This window comes from Eubalaena glacialis, chromosome 3 (genome assembly GCF_028564815.1).
Source record: "Eubalaena glacialis isolate mEubGla1 chromosome 3, mEubGla1.1.hap2.+ XY, whole genome shotgun sequence".
Classification (NCBI taxonomy): Eukaryota; Metazoa; Chordata; class Mammalia; order Artiodactyla; family Balaenidae; genus Eubalaena; species Eubalaena glacialis.
Genome location: NC_083718.1, coordinates 41,619,151 through 41,644,777, shown reverse-complemented (window position 1 = coordinate 41,644,777; position 25,627 = coordinate 41,619,151). Strand labels below are relative to the sequence as shown.

General features: G+C 41.0%; 1 protein-coding gene across 2 annotated transcripts in view; it reads right to left on the bottom strand.

The window, feature by feature from the left end:
* The window catches only part of UTP25 (UTP25 small subunit processome component), a 30,856-nt gene that overhangs the window by 1,575 nt on the left and 3,654 nt on the right, over nt 1–25,627 (bottom strand). Inside the window, exons 4-11 of one of the 2 annotated variants that reach the window (XM_061185543.1) lie at nt 24,781–24,951; nt 22,515–22,603; nt 20,110–20,520; nt 18,143–18,362; nt 10,773–10,975; nt 9,419–9,601; nt 9,170–9,282; nt 8,201–8,446 (exon numbers count right to left, since the gene is read on the bottom strand). In XM_061185543.1, the coding sequence (XP_061041526.1) occupies nt 8,201–8,446; nt 9,170–9,282; nt 9,419–9,601; nt 10,773–10,975; nt 18,143–18,362; nt 20,110–20,520; nt 22,515–22,603; nt 24,781–24,951 (1,636 nt within the window). The remainder of the gene's footprint in view (nt 1–8,200; nt 8,447–9,169; nt 9,283–9,418; nt 9,602–10,772; nt 10,976–18,142; nt 18,363–20,109; nt 20,521–22,514; nt 22,604–24,780; nt 24,952–25,627) is intronic. The other variant, XM_061185544.1, reaches the window with a different exon arrangement.

Below are 25,627 nucleotides of genomic sequence, written 5' to 3'. Positions count from 1 at the left end.
GGACGATAAGTTTTCCTTGTGTTTTTATCCCTTGGCTCATCCTGATCTCTCTGGAGACCCTCCTCTTCCAAAATATAACTGCAGTCCATTACTTGGTTCATCTTTCCACATCCTCTTTCCATAAAGGAATTCTAATGGCTAATGATGTTGAAAAAACACAGTTCTGTCTCAGTAGTTATCAAAACAAACAAAAACAAACAGAGAGTTCCATTTCTGCTTAGTATGTAGAAAACTCAAGAGAATACTGCTCCCATGCTAACAAGAAAAAGATAATCTACAACAGTGTTCCTTTTCCTGAGCCTAGATAGCTGATGTCATGGGGCAACCAAGTGAACTGATTCAGCGGTGCCCTGGTGTGTGTTTAACAATGGATTCTCAGTGGGGGAGGACAGGTGCTGATTTGAAGCATTGGCCAAATTTCTGTGGTGTAAATACTCCATTTCAAGCTACCAGTGTCACGTTGCTGAACTTGGAACTGGGAAGAGATGTGCAACCATACCTTAAGAGCTGGTATGAGCCAGCTTCAGCCCATCACTGACTGAATTCCAAAGAGTGACAAGATCGTCTGAAGAAAGACAGGGCTTATGAACCACTTCACCCTTGGCAGAGCACAGTGGGGAAGAGGGCAGCTGCTAAGAAAGTGGGTAGGAAGAAAAAAGCTACACTTTTTTTTTTTTTTAAACATCTTTATTGAAGTATAATTGCTTTACAATGGTGTGTTAGTTTCTGTTTTATAACAAAGTGAATCAGTTATACATATACATATGTTCCCATTTCTCTTCCCTCTTGCATCTCCCTCCCTCCCACCCTCCCTATCCCACCCCTCTAGGTGGTCCCAAAGCACCAAGCTGATCTCCCTGTGCTATGCGGCTGCTTCCCACTAGCTATCTATTTTACATTTGGTAGTGTATATATGTCCATGACACTCTCTCACCCTGTCACATCTCACCCCTCCCCCTCCCCATATCCTCAAGTCCATTCTCTAGTAGGTCTGTGTCTTTATTCCCGTCTTGCCACTAGGTTCTTCATGACCTTTTTTTTCCCTTAGATTCCATATATATGTGTTAGCATACTGTATTTCTTTTTCTCTTTCTTACTTCACTCTGTATGACAGACTCTAACTCCATCCACCTCATTACAAATACCTCCATTTCATTTCTTTTTATGGCTGAGTAATATTCCATTGTATATATGTGCCACATCTTCTTTATCCATTCATCCGATGATGGACACCTAGGTTGCTTCCATGTCCTGGCTATTGTAAACAGAGCTGCAATGAATATTTTGGTACATGACTCTTTCTGAATTATGGTTTTCTCAGGGTATACGCCCAGTAGTGGGATTGCTGGGTCGTATGGTAGTTCTATTTTTAGTTTTTTAAGGAACCTCCATACTGTTCTCCATAGTGGCTGTATCAATTTACATTCCCACCAACAGTGCAAGAGTGTTCCCTTTTCTCCACACCCTCTCCAGCATTTATTGTTTCTAGATTTTTTGATGATGGCCATTCTGACTGGTGTGAGATGATACCTCATTGTAGTTTTGACTTGCATTTCTCTAATGATTAATGATGTTGAGCATTCTTTCATGTGTCTGTTGGCAATCTGTATGTCTTCTTTGGAGAAATGTCTATTTAGGTCTTCTGCCCATTTTTGGATTGGGTTGTTTGTTTTTTTGTTATTGAGCTGCATGAGCTGCTTGTAAATCTTGGAGATTAATCCTTTGTCAGTTGCTTCATTTGCAAATATTTTCTCCCATTCTGAGGGTTGTCTTTTGGTCTTGTTTATGGTTTCCTTTGCTGTGCAAAAGCTTTTAAGTTTCATTAGGTCCCATTTGTTTATTTGTGTTTTTATTTCCATTTCTCTAGGAGCTGGGTCAAAAAGGATCTTGCTGTGATTTATGTCATAGAGTGTTCTGCCTATGTTTTCCTCTAAGAGTTTGATAGTGTCTGGCCTTACACTTAGGTCTTTAATCCATTTTGAGTTTATTTTTGTGTATGGTGTCAGGGAGTGTTCTAATTTCATACTTTTACATGTAGCTGTCCAATTTTCCCAGCACCACTTATTGAAGAGGCTGTCTTTTCTCCACTGTATATGCTTGCCTCCTTTATCAAAGATAAGGTGACCATATGTGCGTGGGTTTATCTCTGGGCTTTCTATCCTGTTCCATTGATTTATATTTCTGTTTTTGTGCCAGTACCAAACTGTCTTGATTACTGCAGCTTTGTAATAGTCTGAAGTCAGGGAGCCTGATTCCTCCAGCTCCATTTCTCGTTCTCAAGATTGCTTTGGCTATTCGGGGTCTTTTGTGTTTCCATACAAATTGTGAAATTTTTTGTTCTAGTTCTGTGAAAAATGCCAGTGGTAGTTTGATAGGGATTGCATTGAATCTGTAGATTGCTTTGGGTAGCAGAGTCATTTTCACAATGTTGATTCTTCCAATCCAAGAACATGGTATATCTCTCCATCTATTTGTATCATCTTTAATTTCTTTCATCAGTGTCCTATAATTTTCTGCATACAGGTCTTTTGTCTCCTTAGGTAGGTTTATTCCTAGATATTTTATTCTTTTTGTTGCAATGGTAAACGGGAGTGTTTTCTTAATTTCACTTTCAGATTTTTCATCATTAGTATATAGGAATGCAAGAGATTTCTGTGCATTAATTTTGTATCCTGCTACTTTACCAAATTCATTGATTAGCTCTAGTAGTTTTCTGGTAGCATCTTTAGGATTCTCTATGTATAGTATCATGTCATCTGCAAACAGTGACAGAGAAAGCTACACTTTTAACAAGTTCTTAAAGGGCAATTATGGGCTTGCATGACAGTTCAGAATCCCTGGGATTCCCGGACACTCCTTTACTTCACAGTCATGAGGTCTTTTCCATAGGTCTCCACTGGGAGCCCTGGAGAGGCTGGAGGCAAGGCAGAAGACCTGAGACACCCCGATGGTGGTGCAGACATGAAAACTCCCTCTCTTCCCAGAGCCATGTTGTATATGAAGCTAAAGCCTGAAGCCAATGAGAGGGGCAAAGGTCAACTGCTGGGGTGGAGTCAGAAGCAGCAAAACTGTCTGCCCTAAGGGAGGGGCGTTAACCCCCTCACCCCATCCCTCCCCACCACAAGACTTACATCCAGTAAAAAGGGCAGTCTGTCCTGGGGAAAGGGCATGAAGCCTGTTCAGCCCAAGATCCTGCACTGATGTAAGCAGATGTTTGCCACCACCACAGAGAAGCAGGGAACTCTTTCCCACCAAGACCCCTCGCAGAACAAGGTAGAGGCTGGCCACCATGGAGGGTGGTGCAGGAACCCTGAGAAAGCGCCAGCTCCAAAGCCCAGGACGGACAGAACCTGCCTGCATCTGAGCCGGACCAGGAGGAGAACACCTGCCCCACTTCAAGCCTTGGGGGGAGGAGCGGGCAGGAGCAGCCTGCTGCTGGGGGAGGGGCAGGAGCGTGGGGAGAGGCTCTCCCTCGGCACAGGAGTGCAGGGCGTGGCGAAAGCTGAGAGGGGAGCAGGGCGCTGAGACAAGGCCCTCCAGCTCCAGGCCCCACAGGGGGCCACTGTCTGCTGGAGGAACTGGCAGTCTGTGGTAAATAGAAGGTAACTATGGTAACAACCAAATCCTAACTAGATTCACAACTGCCACACTAGTGGCCTGACAGAAGAGGTGTGCCCAGGCCAACTACTTACTCAGGCACTACATTCAACTGACAATTACAAAAAACAAAGAAAAGCAAGAAAAAGACATTAAAACCATGAGGTATCATTTTGACTATCAAGTCACTGGAAAAAAGCAGCGTTTTACAGAAATAGGCTAATGGAGTATAAATTATTGTGAGTGTGTATTTTAGCAGGGAGAGAAGATGGGAGTGGCAACACACAGCAAATTTTAAACTGGGTACAGCTTTTGAACAAATAAGTTTTCCTTTCCAAATTTATCCTAAGGAAATGCCTAGGCAACTATGCCATCAACTAAGCATACGGACGCTCTTGGCATTATTGTATATAATAACAGAAAACAAATCAATATGCCCATTAAAAGGAAACTGGGTTAATTATATACCCATACAATGTAACACTACGTAACCATTAAAAAGGATGCTATACACACCTTAAAGATTACTTATAATTACAAAGAAAAGGTATTTTTACAATGTAAAGATTTAGCAGACCTACCTTGACCAAGTGATTACATTTAGTATCACCAAAAATGGGATAAACTGACACCCTGGGCCTCTTGAGGAGATGCAGGGGGAAGTACACAATATCCTCTATGTAGAATTCTTACTAAAATAATGTTTAAATCTTTGGTCCCCGAACTCTGATGCTCACTGAATCACCTATTTGTTTTTTAAAAATACCTGTAATTGGTCCCCATCCCCAAACACCATGATTTAACTGATACTGGGGTATGACCAGGGCATTCAGATTTTTAAAAGCTCCCCAAGGGGATTCTAATATGTAGCAAAGTTTGGGAACACTGATCTAAATAATAAGAAAACAGACAAATCCAGATGTGGGACATTCTACAGGAAATTGGACTGTACTCTTCAAAAAATATCAGTATCACAACAAGGAACAAAGGAAGAGAATTATTCTAGATCAGGGTTTCTTAACCCTGGCACTACTGCCATTTTAAGCCAGGTAATTCTTTGTTGTAAGGGCTGTCCTGTGCACTGTAGGACATCTAGCAGCACCCAGGCCTTGACCCGCTTGAACCACTAGACCACTAGAATAACCCTCCAACTGTACCAACCAAAAATGTCTCCAGATATTTCCAAATGTCCCTTGGGGAGCAAAACTGCTCCTGCTTGAGAACTGCTAAAATAGACTAAAGACACATGTCAAACAAATGCAATGTAGGATTCTTAACTAAGTCCTGGATTTGGGGGCGGGGAGTGAGAAACAGCTGTAATAGTCATTTTGGGAACAACTAGGAAAATTTGCATACAGACTAAATATTAGATGGTATTACTGCAGTAATGTCAAGTGGTATGTTAATGGTGTTGTGGTTAGATAAAAGAATGTTGTTTTTAGGCTCTACAGGCTGAAAGATTTAGGAGTTAAGTGTCATGAAGCCTCCTGTAATTTACTCTCAAATGGTTCAGGAAGAAAAAATAAGAGATGTGAGTGGAAAGAGAGAAGGAGAGACAGAGAATGTGGGTGCATGAGAATGTGGCAAAATGCTAACAGCTGGTGAAATCTAAGTGGAAGGAGTTAGAGATGTTCACTGGGATAGTCTTACAATGTCTTTTGAAATGAAATCTTCCCAAATAAAAAGTTGGAGCGGGGGCAGGATATAGTAGAACTATATATATATTAACTTAAAAATACATCCATAAATACAAATATATACCAAAATGCTAACTTATTTAAGCTTTTTTTCAATAAGCACATAAAACATTCAAGATAAAAGAAAAAAAATCCCAATGTGTACATTGTGATCCCAATTTTGGTATCCTTTTTAAAATGCCTGTGTCTGTGTGTGTGTGCACGTGCACATATTTTTTACATTAAAAAGACAGGAAAGAAATACACCAAAATGGGTATTTATATCAGTAAGATTGTAAGTGATCCCATTTTTTTAACCTAGATTTTCTAGGTTCTCTACAATAATTGTGTAATACTCTTATAATGAGAGAATTTTTAAAGCAAAATAAAACAACAAAACCAATTCCAATAGGTATTATATTTAAAAACCAAGACAATCTCTCTTAGTACCAATTCGTCCACAGTAGAGACTAGGCATCTCTTGGAAATAAGAGAACGTGACCAGAACCTCTTCAGAAGGGCAGTTAGTACCAATTCCCATGATCTTCTGCACCTCTTCCCCTGCCTTCCTCCTCTCCTGTATGTGCTTTGGGTCTTCAGTGACCCCTACAAATATGGCGTAACACTGTGACAGGATCTAAAACTAAGGACATTCCAGATGTCTGTTACCTGACAACTGTTAAAGATAAATGAGGCACCCACAACTGACTTGCAAGGCTGGCTCCTGCATACGGTCTATAAAGACCAGGTCTGTTACTTCTACAACTGGGGTTCTCCCTGGGGCAGGGAGCACTCAGAAACACCCCACTAGCGTTTCCCTCCTCCAGAAATCTTACCTCTAGAGTTTCTGATTGCCCCCTGCTTAAGAATCCTCCTTCCTGTGCTAACCCACTGATAATGCTCAGAGAAAGAACTGTGAACTGTCCTCCCCTCAGGAGGGCCATCATGACCAAATGCCCACCCCATCCTAAGATTCTACTGGTTTCATCTCCCCAAAGAAAACAAATCCTCAGGTTGAAAGTTTTTTGCTAGCTCACAAACGAACTGCAATATGTCTAACACTGCCTACTTCCATAGAGAATATAAATATAGAATTTTAAAGCTGGATACTAAAGTTTAAAATACATGTACTTTTCCCAAGGTCAAATGAAAAAATCAAATCACAAAGACACTGCAGATCAAAATACCCATCATCACCTTGGTGACCTCTCAAGCAAAAAAATCTACAGCTGGGAACCTTGAGATATTTGGCAGTTGCAGATTATCTCCATTCAACTCAAACACCCACTAACCTGGTCCAGGGTATAAAGCAAATGGCACGTGTTAGGTTTCTCTTTATAGTGACTTTGGGGACAAAACAGTTTGGTCAATAAATGAACAGTGTAAGACAGGAGACTGTCCTGCCTACTTAAGAGAAAGGGCTCCTTTGACATCATGCCCTCTCCTTGAAACGCTGCTACTTGAGAGCAGTCCTCATCCCAGCTTAGTTCACACTTGCTACAGACAATCACGCTGGGAAGTTTTCCAATCCATCCACTTCATTTAAAGGACTTGCTTTGATGTATCAAGCTTTTGGAAAACTAAGGGCTCTTTAGACCTGCTGAGTGCAAACTCCCCCAAAATACCATTTCCAACATGAATGAAAACAACAACTCACTGGAACAAAGCAAATGATGATGCCAGCAAGAAGGCATTCGTTAACACTCTTGGGCCAAACAGCCTTGTCTGGGTAGCCAAGATGAAGCCCAGCAAACACAAATGTAGTCATTCCTCAACTCTCCACTAGCAGATCATCTAGGCAGCAGAATACCCAAAGAAGTCATGTCATGACAGCCTGCTTCGCTCCGGCAGGCTGCTGGATCCCTCCCTCCCCATCCTGGTAAGGAGAACATTTCGGAGGAACACCATCCTAATATCAGCATAAACTAAAAGGCAATGCAATGCCAAGGTGCATCATCTAATATGTTCCAAAGCCTAGAGGATTTCAGGCTTAGATGTTAGGGATTCTCTGAGGAAATGTGCCCCTCATTAGCTTATGATTGAGAATTAATAAAACAGTAAAGTCAGAACTTAAACTCACTGGACATTATTGTGAATCAGGAAAGAAAAGGTTATAGGATGCAATTTCCAGTCTCTCTAGGTAAGAGCTTAAAAGGGGCTTTTACATTTGGCAGCAGAGAGAATTAGCAAAACACTAAAATAACCAAACTCTGGGGGCACAAAGGGCTGCAACTATCCCAAATAGTAACAGAAGGCTCAATATTACTAACAATCTAATTAGAATTAAAAAAAAAAAAAAAAGAAAAAATAAGGCCAATCCAACTTATTTTGTCAAAGTCACATGGTGAGGAAGCTAAGCAAACCCTGAAGCCCTTAAATATTCAACTCTAAGCCCCTCACCTTTTGCTTCTCATAAACTTCAAGGAGCTCCTTAGTCCTGGTTCTCCTTGGTGCAGAAGTGTGTGTGCACTGCCTCAAGACAAAGGAGAACTTTCTGAACACTGACACTGTACTCAACTTCCATCTCCACAGACCACACAGTCCCCAATGTTTCATCTGTGCTTCTATGACAGGTTCCTCCCTTTCCTGTACTCAGCTGAGTTGTCCCTGTCGAGAGCTGCTCAGCTCTGTAATGTCTTTCTTGAGGGGTACACCCACAGCTACAGGAGGTACCCTAAGTATGGACCCACTCCAGATCTATATACAGGTTATGCTGTAGTCACTCATTCGTTTCTACCACCTTTTCCAACAATGCCCATTTTGGAAGAAAACCAACCAACCAATCAAGAAAAGTCTGTCCAGCCCCCAAAACTCTGGCTTGTCTGCAGGAGGTGAAGCAAGGGAGGACCTTATAACACAGCAAAGCCCACCATGCACTTGAAAGCAGGCCCTCCAGAGAGGACACTTGAAACCTGGCCCTACTTTACCTTTTGTAGAAATGGAAGCGCTCTGTGAGGAGCAGGAACTGCTTCTCTCCTTGAAGGAAGAAGTGTCTGGCCCTGGAGACACCAGACTTCTGGGTGTACTCGCAGATATGAGTGAAGTTCAGTTCCTCCTTCTTGAAGTAATTTCGGAGACGCACAAAGTCAAAGTAGGAGGGGACATAGATAAGCGTGTGAGACATGACTGCATCACGATACTGAGGCAAAATCTTGTTGACGAAAAAGTTAAACCTGATTTGGAAAGGCAAAGGGCAAAGTCAGTGGTCTAGAGGTGAGCCATAGTGTCACTGCCAACTGCATGACCCTGGGCAAGTCACAATCTCCTTCTACCTCCCCTAAGATGCCAATTTGGCCTACCTCATTGCAAAGAGATTATGTAAGGATAAAACTTGTTAAGCGCATTAAAAACTAAGTGCTAACACTATTCATCATAAAGAATAGATGTGATGCTGGTATATCCCAGAGAATTATTCTAGGAAGTACATAACTGTATCATTCATTCATTCAGTTGTCAATCAGTCAGTCAACAAATAATTACTGAACACCTACCATGTGTTAAGCACCATTCTGCTACCATGGGTCCCCTGACTAAACACAATGAGAAGACGGGGGAAAATTACATAGAGAATTAGAAAAACAGTTCTTGCCCTGAAGGGCTTAGAATTAAGTTGTTGACATGCGGCATTAAAAAATTAATGTAATTTAAAAATGCCACAGTCTAGGGGAAAGTACCCCTGATTTACTAACCCTGCCACTATCAGAACTAGGACAAGACACCATTTCTCTGGCCTTCAGCGTCCTCCTCTGTCAATGGCATGATTGGATTCAATTATCTCATTTCATTTCGTAAATGGTAACTAATAAAGCCAACAAGGAATACAATACTAAATTTGAATGCCCAAGTAAAATCCCTCTCTGTGACCCCCAGGGGTCCAATGGGACAGGGGAGGGTACCTGGCCTCAATCACTGAAGCTAGGTTTTCAGCTTCCATCCTCTGGAAGACATGTGGGAGCTGCACCAGGACATGACTGATGGAGCCTGTCATCGGGACGTTCCTCACAGCCACCTGCCAGGAGTCAGTGAGAACATTAGGAAGTGAGCTATCCCCATTGCTGACCAAAAGCTATCCTCTCCTTCTGCCTCATGACCCAAACAATACACAATACTTCATGAAAATTCAGAGAAAGAAGGAGAGAACCCACCTGGCCTTGCACATTGACGCAGTACTTGTTGAACACAGAGTTGATCTGGGCATCCTGCAGGGCCCCAAACAGCAGTGTCTGACGATAGTACTTGGACCAATTATTGAGGCTCCACATGCGCACTCGAGAAAAGTCCACCCCATGTGAGTCCAAGGGCAGTAGGTTCATGTGGTTCATCAAATGCTTTGAGCAGAAATAATACTCCATTAATACTTATTGAACACTTACCTGTTAGGCATTGCTAACCTTTCTATAAGCCCATCATCTTATTTAACCCCATGAAGTACATACTATCATCTCCCAAATTACAACAAGAAAACTGAGGCTCAGATGGGTGAGTGACTTGCCCATAGTTAAGCGAACAAGAAGAAAAGTTCAAACTGGCCATCTCGTGGATCTTTCAAAAAGGATCAAGATGCTACCTATACAGAATATTTCTTTTAAAGGAAGTTCTGAAATGCCACTCTGGTCACTCTATAAGCAACTCAGTTCCAGACTTGGACAAGAAGGGAAATGCCACGGAAAACAGAGCTGCTGTCCTTCCGTGACTTGGTTCCCAAAACGTTAGAAAATTCCCTGAGTGACTACATGTGCCTTTTGCTCAAAATAAAGATGACTCAACCATCGACATGCCTTTTCTATTTTAATCATATTTTTACCTTGTAATGTATATTGAAGGGTCACAAGTACTATAAGTTTATTCCCTACTTTATAAATAAGTACGCCCCTTTATTTGTCCCAAACTTACTCCAAGTCCTGGGGTTGTAGAAAAGGTAAATTCTCACATGCCTTATAAAAATAAACCTATAGTTCTGTGATGAGGATTGTTCCAAAGCACAATCCTAAACCCCAAAACACTGCAGAGTATGTTGAGAGGGAGAAAAAAAATTATAGCACAAATTACAGTATGGGGACAAAAACATCTTACATTTCTCTGTAAAACATCACAAATTAAGAAATCATGAGCAATGTTTTCCCATCTCCACTGAAGACCAAACAAAAGAGAACAAGCATAAATAGGAGGAACTATTTTAGATAAAAACATTCCTGGTGAGGAGGAATTTCAACCAACCAACCAACCAACCAACCACACTAAACTGGTCTATTACTAGAAGCAACTTTTAAGGGGAAGAAATCTTTTCTGGAGATTTGAAAATGTTGACAAGAATTTTTATCTTTCTGGATACTTTACTGACCAACTTGTGGGTAGAAGAGGGGACAACATTTCCCATTTTCAAACTGGAAAATGTGGAATATTTCCATTTCCAAGCTGAGTTTTAATCTGGACTTTAATAACCATTTCAGACTCAAACCACTGAGCTTCTTGTCTCTAAATGTGAATGACCAGCATTACCAAGACATGCTCCCAGTTCTGCATCAGGTAAATGTCAGCTTGATCAATGATGAGAAGCTCAATAGAAGACAGAAAGTCAAAATCTCTCTTCTTCTCTCCTTCTCCACCAATGATGGTCCTCAAGCCCAGAGGGGAGGCAATGAGGATGTCTGATGAATAGAAGGGGGCATAAAGTCGGATGCTTCTCTGCAGTATTGCCACTCCTATACACAAAACAGCCAAGCATACATCAGTTCATGAGTCACCACCAAGCCATCAGCTTCCACCGTCTCAAACTGCAGCCTCCCCTTGTACCTTCCACATCTTCCCCTTTGCATATAATTGTGCTCAAACTGCTTTAATTATTAAAATCATCATCATCATCATCCCTCCTTTGCATCTACGGTCCCTTCTAGCTCCCATCCTCTTCTTTTCCTTCACCAGCAAACCTTCCAGAAAATTGTCTCTGCTTTAAAACCTCCCACTCACTCCTTAATGCACTGCAATCTGCCTCTGAGTCTCAGGACACCACTGAAATGACTCTTGCTAAGGTCACCAACAGCTCTCAGTTACCAATTCAACGGCACTTTAGTGTTTCTTGTCACGAATGCATAAGCACTCCCTCCTTGAAATGTTCTTCTCCTTACCGGTGGTTTCCACAACTTTAACACTTACTTCTCCTACTACTGACCTGGTCCTTATCTATTTTTCCATATTCAAAGAGCTCTTCTACAAATCCCTGGATTCACCCACAAGTTCTCTTTCACTCTACATAAAGCTTTGGATAAATATATTCACTAATTATGGCTTCAACATTATCATCACAAAAATTTGTATTTCCTGCCCACATCTCTTTCCTAAGCAATAAGTAGCAGTTTGTAAAGAGCCCAGATCATATGTGAAGGAGATTCACTCGCTAATCTTAAAGCATCTACCAGAGGGGCAGAAGTTGGCTGGGACTCTCTCTGGGGACAGAATGCTGGCAGATACCATTTTTACCAATTCCCTCTACCTTGATGGCACTGGTGGGTGCCATTTTTTGCACTCTCACCCTAAGTTGCTAACAGTGGTGGCGGGTGAGTCCCCCTACCCCACTGCCCTGCGCTGCCTGTGTGCAGCACTGACAGACATGCACAACGAGCAGCCGCGCCTACCCCACCTCATGCCACGCGCAGGACACGACCGGAGGCCACAGTTGCATGCAGCCCACACAGGGGACACTCCTTGAGCGCCAGGCTCAGGCAGATAGGGGTGGGACTGCATTTCTAGACTCCATGGGAGTGAAACAAACAGAGAGAGGGAGTTTATAAGACAACCAAGAACTAGGAAAAAGTTAAAAATACAGTTCATCTCCCACACAGGGCCACTCCTTCAAGACAGGGGGCAAAAACTGTTTTGCATAATACACAGAAACAAACACAGAGAGTCAAGCAAAATGAGGAAGCAGAGGAACATGTTCCAAATGAAGGAACAAGATAAAACCCCAGAAAAAATATTTAATGAAACAGATGTAAGTGATTTATCTGATAAAGAATTCAAAGTCATAGTCATAAAGATGCTCACCAAACTTGGGAGATGAATGAACGAACACAGTGAGAAACTCAAGAAAGAGACAGAAAATATATGAAAGTTCTAAACAGAACTCACACAGCTGAAGAATATAATAACTGAACTGAAAAATACACTAGAGGGAATCAACAGCAGACTAGATGGTAGAAAAGAACAGATCAGTGACCTGGAAGACAAGGTAGTAGAAATCACCCCAACAAAACAGCAAAGAGAAAAACTATGTTTAAAATATGAGGACAGTTTAAGGGAACTGTGGGACAACATCAAGTGTACTATCATCAGTGTTAAGGGGTCACAGAAGAGAGAGAATGGGGCACTAACATCCTCATTATAGGGGTCCAAGAAGGAGGACAGAGAGAAAGAAAGGGGCAGAAAACTTATCTGAAGAAATAATGGCTAAAAATGTCCCTAACCTGGTGAAGGAAACAGACATTCAGGTCCAGCAAGCACAAAGAGTCCCAAACAAAATGAACCCAAGGAGATTCATGCCAAGACACATTATAATTAAAATGTCAAAAGTCAAAGGTAAAGAGGGAATCTTAAGCAGCAAGAGAAAAACAACTAATTACAGACAAGGGAATCCCCATAAGAATATCAGCTGATTTTTCAGCAGAAACTTTGTGGTCCAGAAGGAAATGGCATGATATGTTCAAATATGCTGAAAGGAAAAAACTTCCAACAAAGAAGGAAGGAAATAATAAAAGTCAGATGAGAAATACTGAATAAATGAAATGGAGAAAAAAACAAAAAAGATCAATGAAACTGAGAGCTGGTTCCGTGAAAAGATAAACAAAAATAACAAACTTTTAGCCAGACTCAATGAGAAAAAAAGAGAAGGGGCCCAAATAAAATCAGAAATGAAAGAGAAGTTATAACTGACACTACAGAAATACAAAGTATCATAAGAGACTACTACGAACAATTATACACCAACAAGTTAGATAACCTAGAAGAAATACATAAATTCCTAGAAACACACAATCTTCTAAAACTGAATCATGAAGAAACAGAAAATGTGAATAGATCAATTACTAGTAATGTGATTGAATCAGTAATCAAAAAACTCCCCAAAAACAAAAGACCAGGACCAGAGAGCTTCACTGGTAAATTCTACAAAATATTTAAAGAAGATTTAATACCTATCCTTCTCAAACATATTCCAAAAAACTGAAGAGGCGGAAACACTTCCAAACTCATTTTATGAGGCCAGCATAACCTTGATACTGAAACCAGACAGAAACACCACAAAAAAAGAAATGTACAGGCTAATATGCCTGATAAACACAGACGCAAAAATCCTTGACAAATTATTAGTAAACTGAATCCAACAATATATTAAAAGGACCATACACTATAATCAAGTAGAATTTATTCCAGGGATGCAAGGATGGGTTGACAAAGTGGGTATAGAGGGAATGTATCTCAACATAACAAAGGCACATACAATAAACCCACAGCTAACATCATATTCAGTGGTGAAAAGCTGAAAGCATTTCCTCTAAAATCAGGAACAAGACAAGGATGCACACTTCTGCCACTTTTATTCAACATAGTATTGGAAATCCTAGCCACAGCAACTAGGCAAGAAAAAGAAATAAAAGATACCCAAATTGGAAAGGAGGAAGTAAAACTGACTATTTGCAGATGACATGATACTTTATGGAGAAAACCCTAAAGACTCCACCAAAAAACTGTCAGAACTAATAAATGAATTTAGTAATGTTGAAGGATACAAAATTAACAAAAATCTGTTGCGTTTATATACATTAATAATGAACTATTAGAAAGAGAAATTAAGAAAACAATCCATTTACAATAGCATCAAAAAGAATAAAATACCTAGAAAAAATCTAACCAAGAAGGTAAAAAACTTGTACTTGGAAAACTACAAGGTATTGATGAAAGAAATTAAAGATGACACAAACATGCAAAAATAAACCATGCTCATAGACTGGAAGATTTAGTATTGTTAAAATGTCCATATTGGACAACAAGGAGGGAAAGTGGTGGTGGTGGTGGTGGTGTGATGAATTGGGAGATTGGGATTGACATGTATACACTAATATGTATTAAATGGTCAACTAATTAGAACCTGCTGTATAAAAAAATAAATAAAATTAAAAAATTAAAAAAAAAAATGTCCATACTACCCAAAGAAATCTACAGATTCAATGCAATCCTTATCAAAATACCCATGACATTTTTCATAAAACTAGAATAATCCTAAAATTTGTACAGAGCTGCAAAGGACCCTGAATAGCCAAACTGATTAGGCGAAAGAAGAACAAAGCTGAAGGTATAACACTCCCTGATTTTAAACTACACTACAAGTCTACAGTAATCAAAATTGTATGGTAATAGCACGAAAAGAGACACAGATCAAGAGAACAGAACAGAGAGCCCAAAATAAATCCATATTTATATGGTCAATTAATCTATGACAAAGGAGGCAAGAATATACAATGCGGAAAAGACAGTCTCATCAACAAATGGTGCTGGGAAAACTAGACAGCTACATGCAAAAGAATGAAACTGGACCACTAGCTTACATCATCTACAAAAATCAACTCAAAATGGATTAAAGACTTGAACATAAGACCTGAAAACCACAAAACTCCTAGAAGAAAACATAGGCAGTAACTTCCCTGACAACAGTCTTAGCAATATTTTTTTGGATCTGACTCCACAGGCAAGGGCAATGAAACCAAAAATAAACAAATGGGACTACATCAAACTAAAAAGCTTCTGCACAGCGATAGAAACCATCAATGAAACAAAAAGGCAATCTACCGAATGGGAGAGGATATTTGTAAATCTAGTAAGGGGTTAATATCCAAAATATATAAAGAACTCATGTAACTCATTATCAAAAAACCCCAAACAATCCAATTAAAAATTAGCAGAGGACCTGAACAGACATTTTTCCAAAGAAGTCGTACTGACAGCCAACAGTCAAATGTAGAGATGCTCAACATCACTAATCATCAGGGACATGCAAATCAAAATCACAATGAGAAATCAAAACTACAATGAGGTACCATCTCACACTGGTCAGAATGGCCATCATTAAAAAGTCTACAAATAACAAATGCTGGAGAGGGTGTGGAGAGAAGGGAACCCTTCTACACTGTTGGTGGGAATGTAAGTTGGTGCAGTCACTATGGAAAACAGTATGGAGGTTCCTCGGAAAACTAAAAATAGAATTACCATATGATCCAGCAATCCCACTCCTGGGCATATACCTGAACAAAATTATAATTCAAAAAGATACATGCACCCCTATGTTCATAGCAGCACTATTCACAATAGCCAAGACATGGAAACAACCTAAATGTCCATTGACAGATGAATGGATAAAGATGTGATACATATATACAATGGAATACTACTCAGCCATAAAAAAGAACAAAATAATGCCATTTGGCAGCAACATGGATGCAACTACAGATTATCATACTAAGAGGAGTCAGTCAGAAAGAGAATGACAAATACCATATGATATCACTTGTATATGAAATCTAAAATATGGCACAAATGAACCTATCTACAAAACAGAAACAGACTCACAGACCTGTGGTTGCCAAGGTTGGGGGTGGGGAGAGGGATGGACTGGGAGTTTGGGGTTAGTTGATGCAAACTATTACATTTAGAATAGATAAACAACAAGGTCCTACTGTATAGCACAGGGAACTATATCCAATCTCCTGGGGTATGCCATAATGCAAAAGATTATAAAAAAGGGTATATATGTGTATAACTGAGTCACTGCCGTACAGCAGAAATTAGCACAACATTGTAAATCAACTATACCTACTCCAATTAAAAAGAAAAAGAAGAAGAATGTATCAGGTGGCTAGTAAGTGCTGTGATCAAAATGAAATAATATAAAATGATAGGCTGTGATTTTGGAGTTATAAATTCTTACAGCCACCATGTATTATAAGTTGCTATTAACCAAAGCATAGAGAGAAAAAAAACCACAATGAGATATCACCTCAAACCTGTCAGAATAGGTCTTATCAAAAAGACAAGAAATAACAAATGCTGGCAAAGATGTGGAGAAAAGGGAACCCTTGTGCATTGTTAGTGGAAATGTAAATTGGTGCAGCCACTATGGAAAACAGTATGGATGTTCTTCAAAAATTAAAAATAGAACCACCATACAATTGAGCAATTCAACTTCTGGGTGTTTATCCAAAGAAAAAAAAAACACTAATTCAAAAAGATATATGCACTCCTACGTTCACTGCAACATTTATAATAGCCAAGATATGGAATATGGAAGCAGCCTAAGTGTCCATAGATGATGAATGGATAAAGATGTGGTGTGCATACACACACACACACACACACAATGGAATATTACTCAGCCATAAATGAATGAAATCTTGCCATCTGCGAGAAGGATGGACCTTGTTGAGGGTATCACAGTAAGTGAAATAAGTCAGACAAAGACAAATATCAATAGCATGTGATTTCACTTAGATGTGGAATCTAAAAAACAAAACAAACAAAAAACCAGACTGACAGATACAGAGAACAGACTGGTGGTTGCCAGAAGGGAGGGCGGGGTTGGAGGGTGGGCAAAATGGATGGGGGAGATCAGGAGGTATAAAACTTCCAGTTATAAAGTGAACAGGTCACAGGGATCCAATGTATGCCATGGGGAATATAGTCAATAATATTGCATTAACTTTGTATGGTGACAAATGGTAACTACACTTATTATTGTGATAAGTTTGTAAGGTATATGGACATTGAATCACTATGTTGTACACCTGAAACTAATACGTCAATTATATATCAATTAAACAAAAGACTGATTTATCAGCTGCTTGTTGGCCACCTGCATATGTTTAAAACTAACCATAAGCTCTCATCCCTTTGCACTGCACACTCCAGCCATGCTAAAGCCTCTGAATCTTAGGTCATGTCGGTTTATTCACCCTGATGCCTCCACACATGCAGTTTCCTGTCTGAAACTTTTTCTTCCACTCTCATCACCCCACTTTGTACCTGGCTAAATCCTACTCAGGTTTCAATTTAGTATGGATGGTACCTCCAACAGAAGGCCTTCCCTAACAGTCCTGTGCCCATTTTGAGTAAGGATATTTGCTTTAAATACTTTAAATAGAACACCCACTGTCCTCTAACCATAACACATCTCATCCCATACTGTCTGATCTGTCTTAAGGCTGGACTTCCTTAACAGTAACTTTTAATTCCATATCTCCAGCTTCTTAACAGTGCCTGGCACATAGTAGATGCTTAGTAATTGGTAAATGGGCATATGTGACTAATAAATATTTTCCAGGAACTTTTTCAATGTACAACCAACCAAGTACATGGGAGCTGAATGAGAGACAAGCAAAAATGTGCAAAGCTGGGTGGGAGTCAGTAAGTCCAGAGTGGAGATAATTCAGGTGTGGACACTCCACACGGCAGGCAGGAGGGAAGTCCATTATGTACAGATGCTCTAGTTTATTCATCTTCCCCAGACTGACCCACCCAGCCCCATCACCTCCAATTCCCCCAGGAACCCCTGTAGCATTGACTGTGAGCTACCAGCTATAGGCATGCTGAGACATTTGTTATAAACATGCATGTGCCTTTCATACATGCCTTCACAGACACTCCATACCATTAGCCAAGGCAAGACTCTCCCCTGGCAGACGAGACGTCTCAAATGCATCCTGGTTCTGCCAGGAGGCTGAGTCAGTGACCCTCTGAAAGAATGCCAAATTCCAGGCTTCTAGCTTCCAGCTATGTGCACCTCACACCTCAGGTCCCTCAGGGTCTCAGTTTTGACAAGGAGGAATTACCAGTCCTGAAGTGGTCATCGATGTTGCCGACAAATACAGCTTCATAATCCTCAGGCCTCTTCAGGTTGGGTGGTCTCTCCTCGGGATCTGAGCCATACTCTCCATTAAACCTCTTTTTGTTGCTCACAATTATTTTCTTCTTGCTGTCGCCCTCAAGAAGACTGATGAAGAGCTGTACCACCCGCAAAGCAGCTTCCCGGAATGGCACCACTATCAGCACCTGCGGAGGGAGTGATGGGCAGCCTTGGAGGGGCAAGGGGAAGGAAGGACAGCTCGAGGTGAGCCTGCTGAGGACCTCAGGAGCCCTCTGTTCCGCAGCCCCTGGCCAAGCACCACATCCGTGTCACCCCCTTTACACAGGACCTGGCTCAGTACTGAAGGCTGAGCATCTTTCCGACTCACAGCACCATGTCCTATGGACTTCAATCTCATGGCTCCTTGGGGGGCAATTCTTAAGCAGAACATAGAAATACCTTTTGAGGTAAGTCAATGCCGTTAACAGAGGTGTCCATTAGCAAAAACCCAAGGGCACAAACACACAAAGCTCTTTGAGGACAAGAAATGTTACTCATTTCGGTCTCCCACAGAACTTAGTTCAGTATTTTGATCCGTAAGACCCAAGGAATATGCTGAACAAATGAATTAGATGTATTAAGTAGAGAATAAAGCTAGTAAGGAAAGGACTAAAGCATCATTACTTTTCTAGTACATTTCCTAGTACATTTTTCAGAAATGATAGTAAAGGATTTCTGAAATAAGATCATATTTCAATGGGAAATATAGGATTCAGTTTTCCAAACATTTCCAAAAGTGCTTAATGTTAACTGTTGAGGAAAAAAACCAGAAGATGCTTAACAAATGATTAACTTCTAACTACCCTTGTGTAAACAGTACAATCAATGGATATAACCCCAGTCAGATCAGGCAATTCACCAAATTCTGAATGTGATTCATGGGTAATCTACCTCATATTCTATTTTGCAATTCTAAATGGAAACAGATAATCTTATTACCCTGATGTTCAAGATTCTGAGGTAGTTTCCCAGAAAGGCAACCAGCACAGCCAGAGGGGTGTAGTGCTTTAGTTTGGTACAGTGCAGGGATGATGGATCAGTTTCGAAGAGGGCCAAGTTACTGTCCCGGCTGTCACACTAAGTAAGTGTCTAGGCTTTGGTTTCCCCAGCTATCAAACAAGAGGGCTGGACTAAGAAATCTCTAAGAGCCATATCAGTATTAAAATCCTAAAATCCTATTAAGCTCAATGAGAAGAATCTAAGAAGATGAGGCTTCTTCAATACAGACATAGAGGCTAAGGGGTAAGGGGGTATGCGAGGCACAGTATCTAGCTCCAGGACATCATGAAAAATGTAGACAGAATTAAAAGATGGAAGCCCCCAATCCACTGGAGCTTAGGCTTATGAGCCCACATAAATGTAATCATCACTTTAAGCAGCAATAATGATACAATGCAAAAATAGGGATTTTGTTTTCCAAGGTTTACTTATTTATGTGGCTTAGTGAGGAGAATCCTTGGTTCTAGGCCTGTCTCTGCTATTTTTTCCCTGGTTCTCTTTAGCAAGGTCCTCTACGAATCTGGGTCTCTGTCCACAGGTGAAATATGTAGGGATTGAATAAAAGGCTCCTTACGGTCCCATCCAGCTCTGACAATCACAAATTAGAGATTTATAGTGGAGTGCTACTTATGTAGGATCAGGGTTTATCTTTAAGGAGAGAATTATCATGGAGGTACCTCCTACTCAAGTTTCCAGTTAGATCTGCTGTTAGAGACAGTCCACTGAGCTGTCTGCAGCACTGCTCTGACATTACCTGGCCCATCTAATATGCTCATTCTTGGACTCATTCATTATTCCAATCATTAAAACATCTGAGAACATGCTAAGTGCCAGGACCTACACGCTAGTGCCTTACAGCCTCCTTGAGGGCAAAGTTCTGCTGCTGCCACTCACCTTGGGCCTTGTTAGCCCTTGGTCCCTGAAGTCATCATCATCACCCACCCCAAGTTTCTGGCTTCGGCATCTGCTGTTGTTGGCAAGCACCTGGGCATTGGCTTTGAGGACGTGATTTATCACATGCAGGCAGTACACGTGGCGGATCTCTTCCCCATTCTTCAGGGCAGTCCTTTCTGGGTAGAACAGGTCTCGGTAAGAATTCATAATTAAGAAGAGCTCTTTCTGGAGGGGTGTGAAGGGGCTACTTGATTTTGGGGGACCAGAGAGGAACTGGCTGTTGGTCTTGATCCAGGTGGATTCCAGAGGCTTCTGGAGATGAAGTGACTTTAAGTCAATGTCCTTTGGGGGTTTAAAGGTTTCCAACCGTTGAAACCTGGATGAAACGACAAGCTGGCCCAGGATGGGCCACTGTGGGAGAAATGATCAAGAACTAAGTTAGAAATGAATTACAGTACCTTACATTCATATAGTGCTTTATAATTTACCAAGGCCTTTCACAACTTACAGATCCTCTCACTTTATCCTCACAACAACCTTACAAGGTAAACACTATAATGCTCTTCTTGAAATTTAGGAAATGCTGAGATTCAGAGGTTACAGGATTCAGACAAACAGGGGAGAACAGAGCTAAGGGTTAGAGCCCAAGGCTTCTGACTTTAGAAACCTTGTGAGCTCTTCACTACATCAGTGGGTCACAAACTGTCCTGTGGACCACACTGTAGGAAGTCAAAATTTACTCTAGACAAAAAAAAAGGGGGCCCGATGGTCAAATAACTTTGGTAAACACCACAAAACCTAATCCCCCTCAGGGAGAGTCACATGCAGATTAGACACTAAAGGTTCTGCTGAGTCCTGTAACAGGGACTCTGTTCCACTTCGTTTGACCCAGAGTTTTCCAAATTTACTTGGACATGGAACAAGGTTTTGTTGTTTTGGGTTTTTTTTTTGGAGACATATATTAGAATCGTAAAGAATAATATTTTGTGGAATACCAGTTTGGGAATCTTTGCACTGTAACAAAACTGATCTTAGCAATAAAGAAAGGATGACCTCTGCAATAAAAAAGAATTAACTATTGATATATGCCAACAACTGGGATGAATCTCCAGGGAATTATGCTGCGTGAAAAAAGCCAACCTGTATGATTTTATTTATATAACGCTTTTGAAATAACAAAATTATAGAAATGGAGAACAGATTAGTGGTTACCAAGGGTTAGGAATGGGGGAAGGGAGGTGGGTGTGGTTGTAAAATGGCACCAGGGAAGAGGAGGGATCTTTATGGTGCTGGAAATGCTCTGTATGTTGACTGTGGTGGTGGCCAGGGCAACCTACACGTGATAAAACAGTACAGAACTAAATAACACAAAGGAGCAGGAGTAAAACTGAGGAAATCTGAATAAGATAGGTAGATTGTATCAATGGAAATTTCCTACTTGTGATATTGTACTATAGTTTTGTAAGATGTTACCATGGGGGGAAACTGGGCAAAGGGCACATGGGATATCTTTGTATTATTTCTTACAGCTGCATCTATAATTATTATCTCAATAAAAATTTCAATGAAACAAGGATGACCAATTCTTATGAATAGCATCAGTGGTGAAAAAAAAAATCACCAAAAAAAGAAGCAAAAACTGCTCCATACTGAATAATTTAGGTGTGAACCTATCTCAGATATTTCAAACAAATGAACAGCAGTAGCTACTGTTTGACTGAACACTTTCTACATATCTTCCAGCAAACTAAATCACTTTATTTTGATGCAGGCATTACTGTCCCCCTCTAACAGATGAGAATAGTGAAGATTAAAAAGGTAGATTGGGCTTCCCTGGTGGCGCAGTGGTTGAGAATCTGCCTGCTAGTGCAGGGGACACGGGTTCGAGCCCTGGTCTGGGAGGATCCCACATGCCGCGGAGCAACTGGGCCCGTGAGCCACAGCTGCTGAGCCTGCGCGTCTGGAGCCTGTGCTCCGAAACAAGAGAGGCCGCGAGAGTGAAGAGGCCCGCGCACCGCGATGATGAGTGGCCCCCGCTTGCCGCAACTGGAGAGGGCCCTCGCACAGAAGCGAGGACCCAACACAGCCAAAAATAAATATAAAAATAAATAAATAAAAAGGTAGATTAACTTGCCTTAGGTCATGAGATAGCCCCTTGCAGATGTTGGTCTAAACCCTGGTGTACCTGTCTCCAAAGCATTCTTATCTTATTGGTCCCCACCTTCTAGCTTCCCAGTGCCTTTTCTAGCTATGCCTGTGCCTTACTGGGCTCTTCCAGTCTTCCTCTGTCTTGCTCCCTATCAAGCCATCTGCCACGGGTGTGTATCATACATTCAGGGAGACCACTAAAACCCAAGACCACTGCTTCTCTCCATTTGTGACTGTGATGATGGAACAATGCTTACTTTTAGCTGGTGGGTAGTTTTGGGATTTGTGGCAACAGCCTGGATTTCTTTTTCTTTCAGTTCTTTGTTTACATGTTGTGCAAATGGATCTAATTCAGAAATAAAGAATATTAGAACACTTAGAGCAAATGACAGGGATTTTTCAGTCTTCCCCTGTGAATGACATCCTGTTCTTCATGATGTTAACTCATCTTTTTTCCCATCAACGTTTCCCATCGTTTATCCCAGTCCAGAGCTTAAAAGTTTCTGACAGGTTCATCTCCCTAAAGCATTTCTTTAATCACATTATTCCCCAGCTCAAAAACCTTTGAAGAAATTTCTCGGTCTGAAATTCAACATACACCTCTAACCTACCTCTCTAATGTAATTTTTGAATTACATGGCTCTCAAATTCTTCTGCCACTGTGGCTTTCCTTCCTTGAACTGAAAATTCTATCCTCTCCTTCACCGCATTTCTATATATCCAAACAGTATCAGTTGAATGTTACCCCCTGACTCACAATAAATAACTACTTCCCAGGAGCCTACTGTGTCAGGCACAGTTCTGGCTCCACTAAGAAGCCATCTCTGGTCCCCTATAGACAGTCATCACTTTCTCTCAAGTGCCCCACCCTGCCCTCAGTTATCCACACCAACACATATATATGCATGTCCTACCTCACCTAACTAGACTGCAAGTTCCCTGAGGGTAGGTTCCATGTCTGATTTAACCTGCATTGGAAGACAAATATAAATGCTCAACACTCAGCGAGGTGAACAAATGATCGAAATGGTAGGGTCCCTGCTCAGGGTCAGTGCTCTGCGCTGGCCACTCAATCTTCTCTTCCAGTCCCACTCATTTAAGAAGCAAAGTTAAATGACCCATTCAAGGACCCAGGTAGTAAAACTTCAAATGCAATGCACCTTATATTAAGACCTAAGATAAAGGTGAACACTAGGAAGTAAGAATTCTAGGTGATAATTTATCAGTACAGACCAAACAACCAGAGAAACTTTAGGATAGTCAAGCCTCCTAATGTTTCCTCCAGGGTTTTTTTTTTAAGTTCTTTTGAGTTCAGAATGGGGTTTGTGCCCAAATTCTACCTGCTACTTCTTCCTCTTGTCTAGAATAGCTAACAGAACCAAATGAGGATTAAAATTTCAACTTCAATGGCACAACTGGTTGAAGAATGGCACTGGGACCAAAAAAGGCAGTCAGGACAAAGAATGAGACCAACCTGACTTGCCTACCCAGGCACAGGCTACGACACAGGACCTGAGAGACAGCAGAGCCCTGCCTCAGCCTACCACAGGCTTGTCTAAGTGACAGTCACGGGGACAGAGGCATGGCCCAGAGTGTTCTGTATCTTGACTTTGGCGGAGACAATATAGATATACACATTTGTCAAAACTTATCGAATTACATACTTAAAATGGGTACACCTTGTTGAATGTAATTCATACCTCAATAAAGTTGATTTTAAAGTTAAATTAAAAAGTCACCTATGGGGACTTCCCCAGTGGCACAGTGGTTAAGAATCCGCCTGCCAATGCAGGTGACACGGGTTCGAGCCCTAGTCTGGGAAGATCCCACATGCTGCGGAGCAACTAAGCCCATGCGCCACAACTACACAGCCTGCGCTCTAGAGCCCGCGAGCCACAACTACTGAGCCCGCGTGTCACAACTGCTGAAGCCCGCGTGCCTAGAGCCTGTGCTCCGCCACAAGAGAAGCCACCACAGTGAGAAGCCCGCGCACTGCCACAAAGACCCAATGCAGCCAAAAATAAAGAGAGAGACTGGGGAGACAGGGTGGAGCTTTCTGGCTTCTGAGGTGCTTCCTGGTAATAAGGACCAATCAGATTAGCCACTGCCAGGTCTCACAAATCTGGAAAATTACTGCTCCAACAAGGAAGAGCAAGTGAAGGATAGAGAGAAAAATGCAAAGTACTTTTCTCCTCTTTCTCTTCCTTCCCTGCTTGGGGAAAAAAATCAGAAGTCTTCCCCTGACCCCAGCTGTGGATCGTGAGCTTTGGGGAGCTGGCCTTCCCTGTTATCATTCTTCAACTGTTTGTTCTCCTGAACAGCCACGCCCACTCCCAACACTCCCTAACCCTGAAAAACACAAAAGATCTTGGAGAAGCATTTCTTTCCAGCTCTACATCTAGCTGCTAAACTATCTGTTTCTATTGCTGCTCCTTCCAATAACAGGAGATTTAACAGGTATTAGACCACAACCACCCATACTAAGCACCAGCTGAATTCAAACAACATGCGCTGTGCTCTGACCCTGTGACGCGTTCAGAGGACAGTTGCCTCCTCTTTCCTCTTCGAGAAAGTTGGTTTCTAGGCTGAAGAGTGACTCATGTTTTGCATCTGTAAACTCCTCTGGGGATTCCTCTGATGTGCCAGGTGGCCCGTGCCCATCTTTTCCCTTAGGGTCAGCAGGTAAGGCCGCATCTGAAGTTTTGATAAACATTTTGTGAAATTATTTACGACTCATAAATATAATTACACTTCTGTTGACAAATGAAATCTAATTCCTTAGACTATCATTTACTTTTAAGCAAATTCAGGTAGAAGACATAAGTTTCAAAATTGAGCTTGACTGCTGACCCGGTACATGTAAAGATGTTCAAATCAGCGTTGATTATAACAAATAACTAGAAAAAATGATTTCGTCATTTCTATCGATGGGGTACTAATTAAATTACCACATATTATTTACAATGGAATTCTATGTGATTAAGCTAATGTGAAACCACAGTTATACACGTTATATTATTAAAGAAAAAAAGTAAGTTACAGAAATGTATGAGACCATTATGCACATACACACAAATATATGTATATACTTGTATTCACTCATCTACCCATAAAAAAGTAGTCTGGAAGGTTCTATAAAATGTTAAAGGTGTTCATCTCAGGGTGGAGGAGATATACGTTAACTATATTACCCTCTTAAATTTTTACAGTAAATATATATTACTTTTATAATTAAAAAAACCAAACTTTTCATTTTTAAAAACCCAAAACATGAAAGAAAACTGGAAAACCAACAAAATTAAACAAAAAAATCCCTAAGTCTGAGGCAACGATTTTTTTATCCCAGTACAAGTGATGAATTAAAATACTA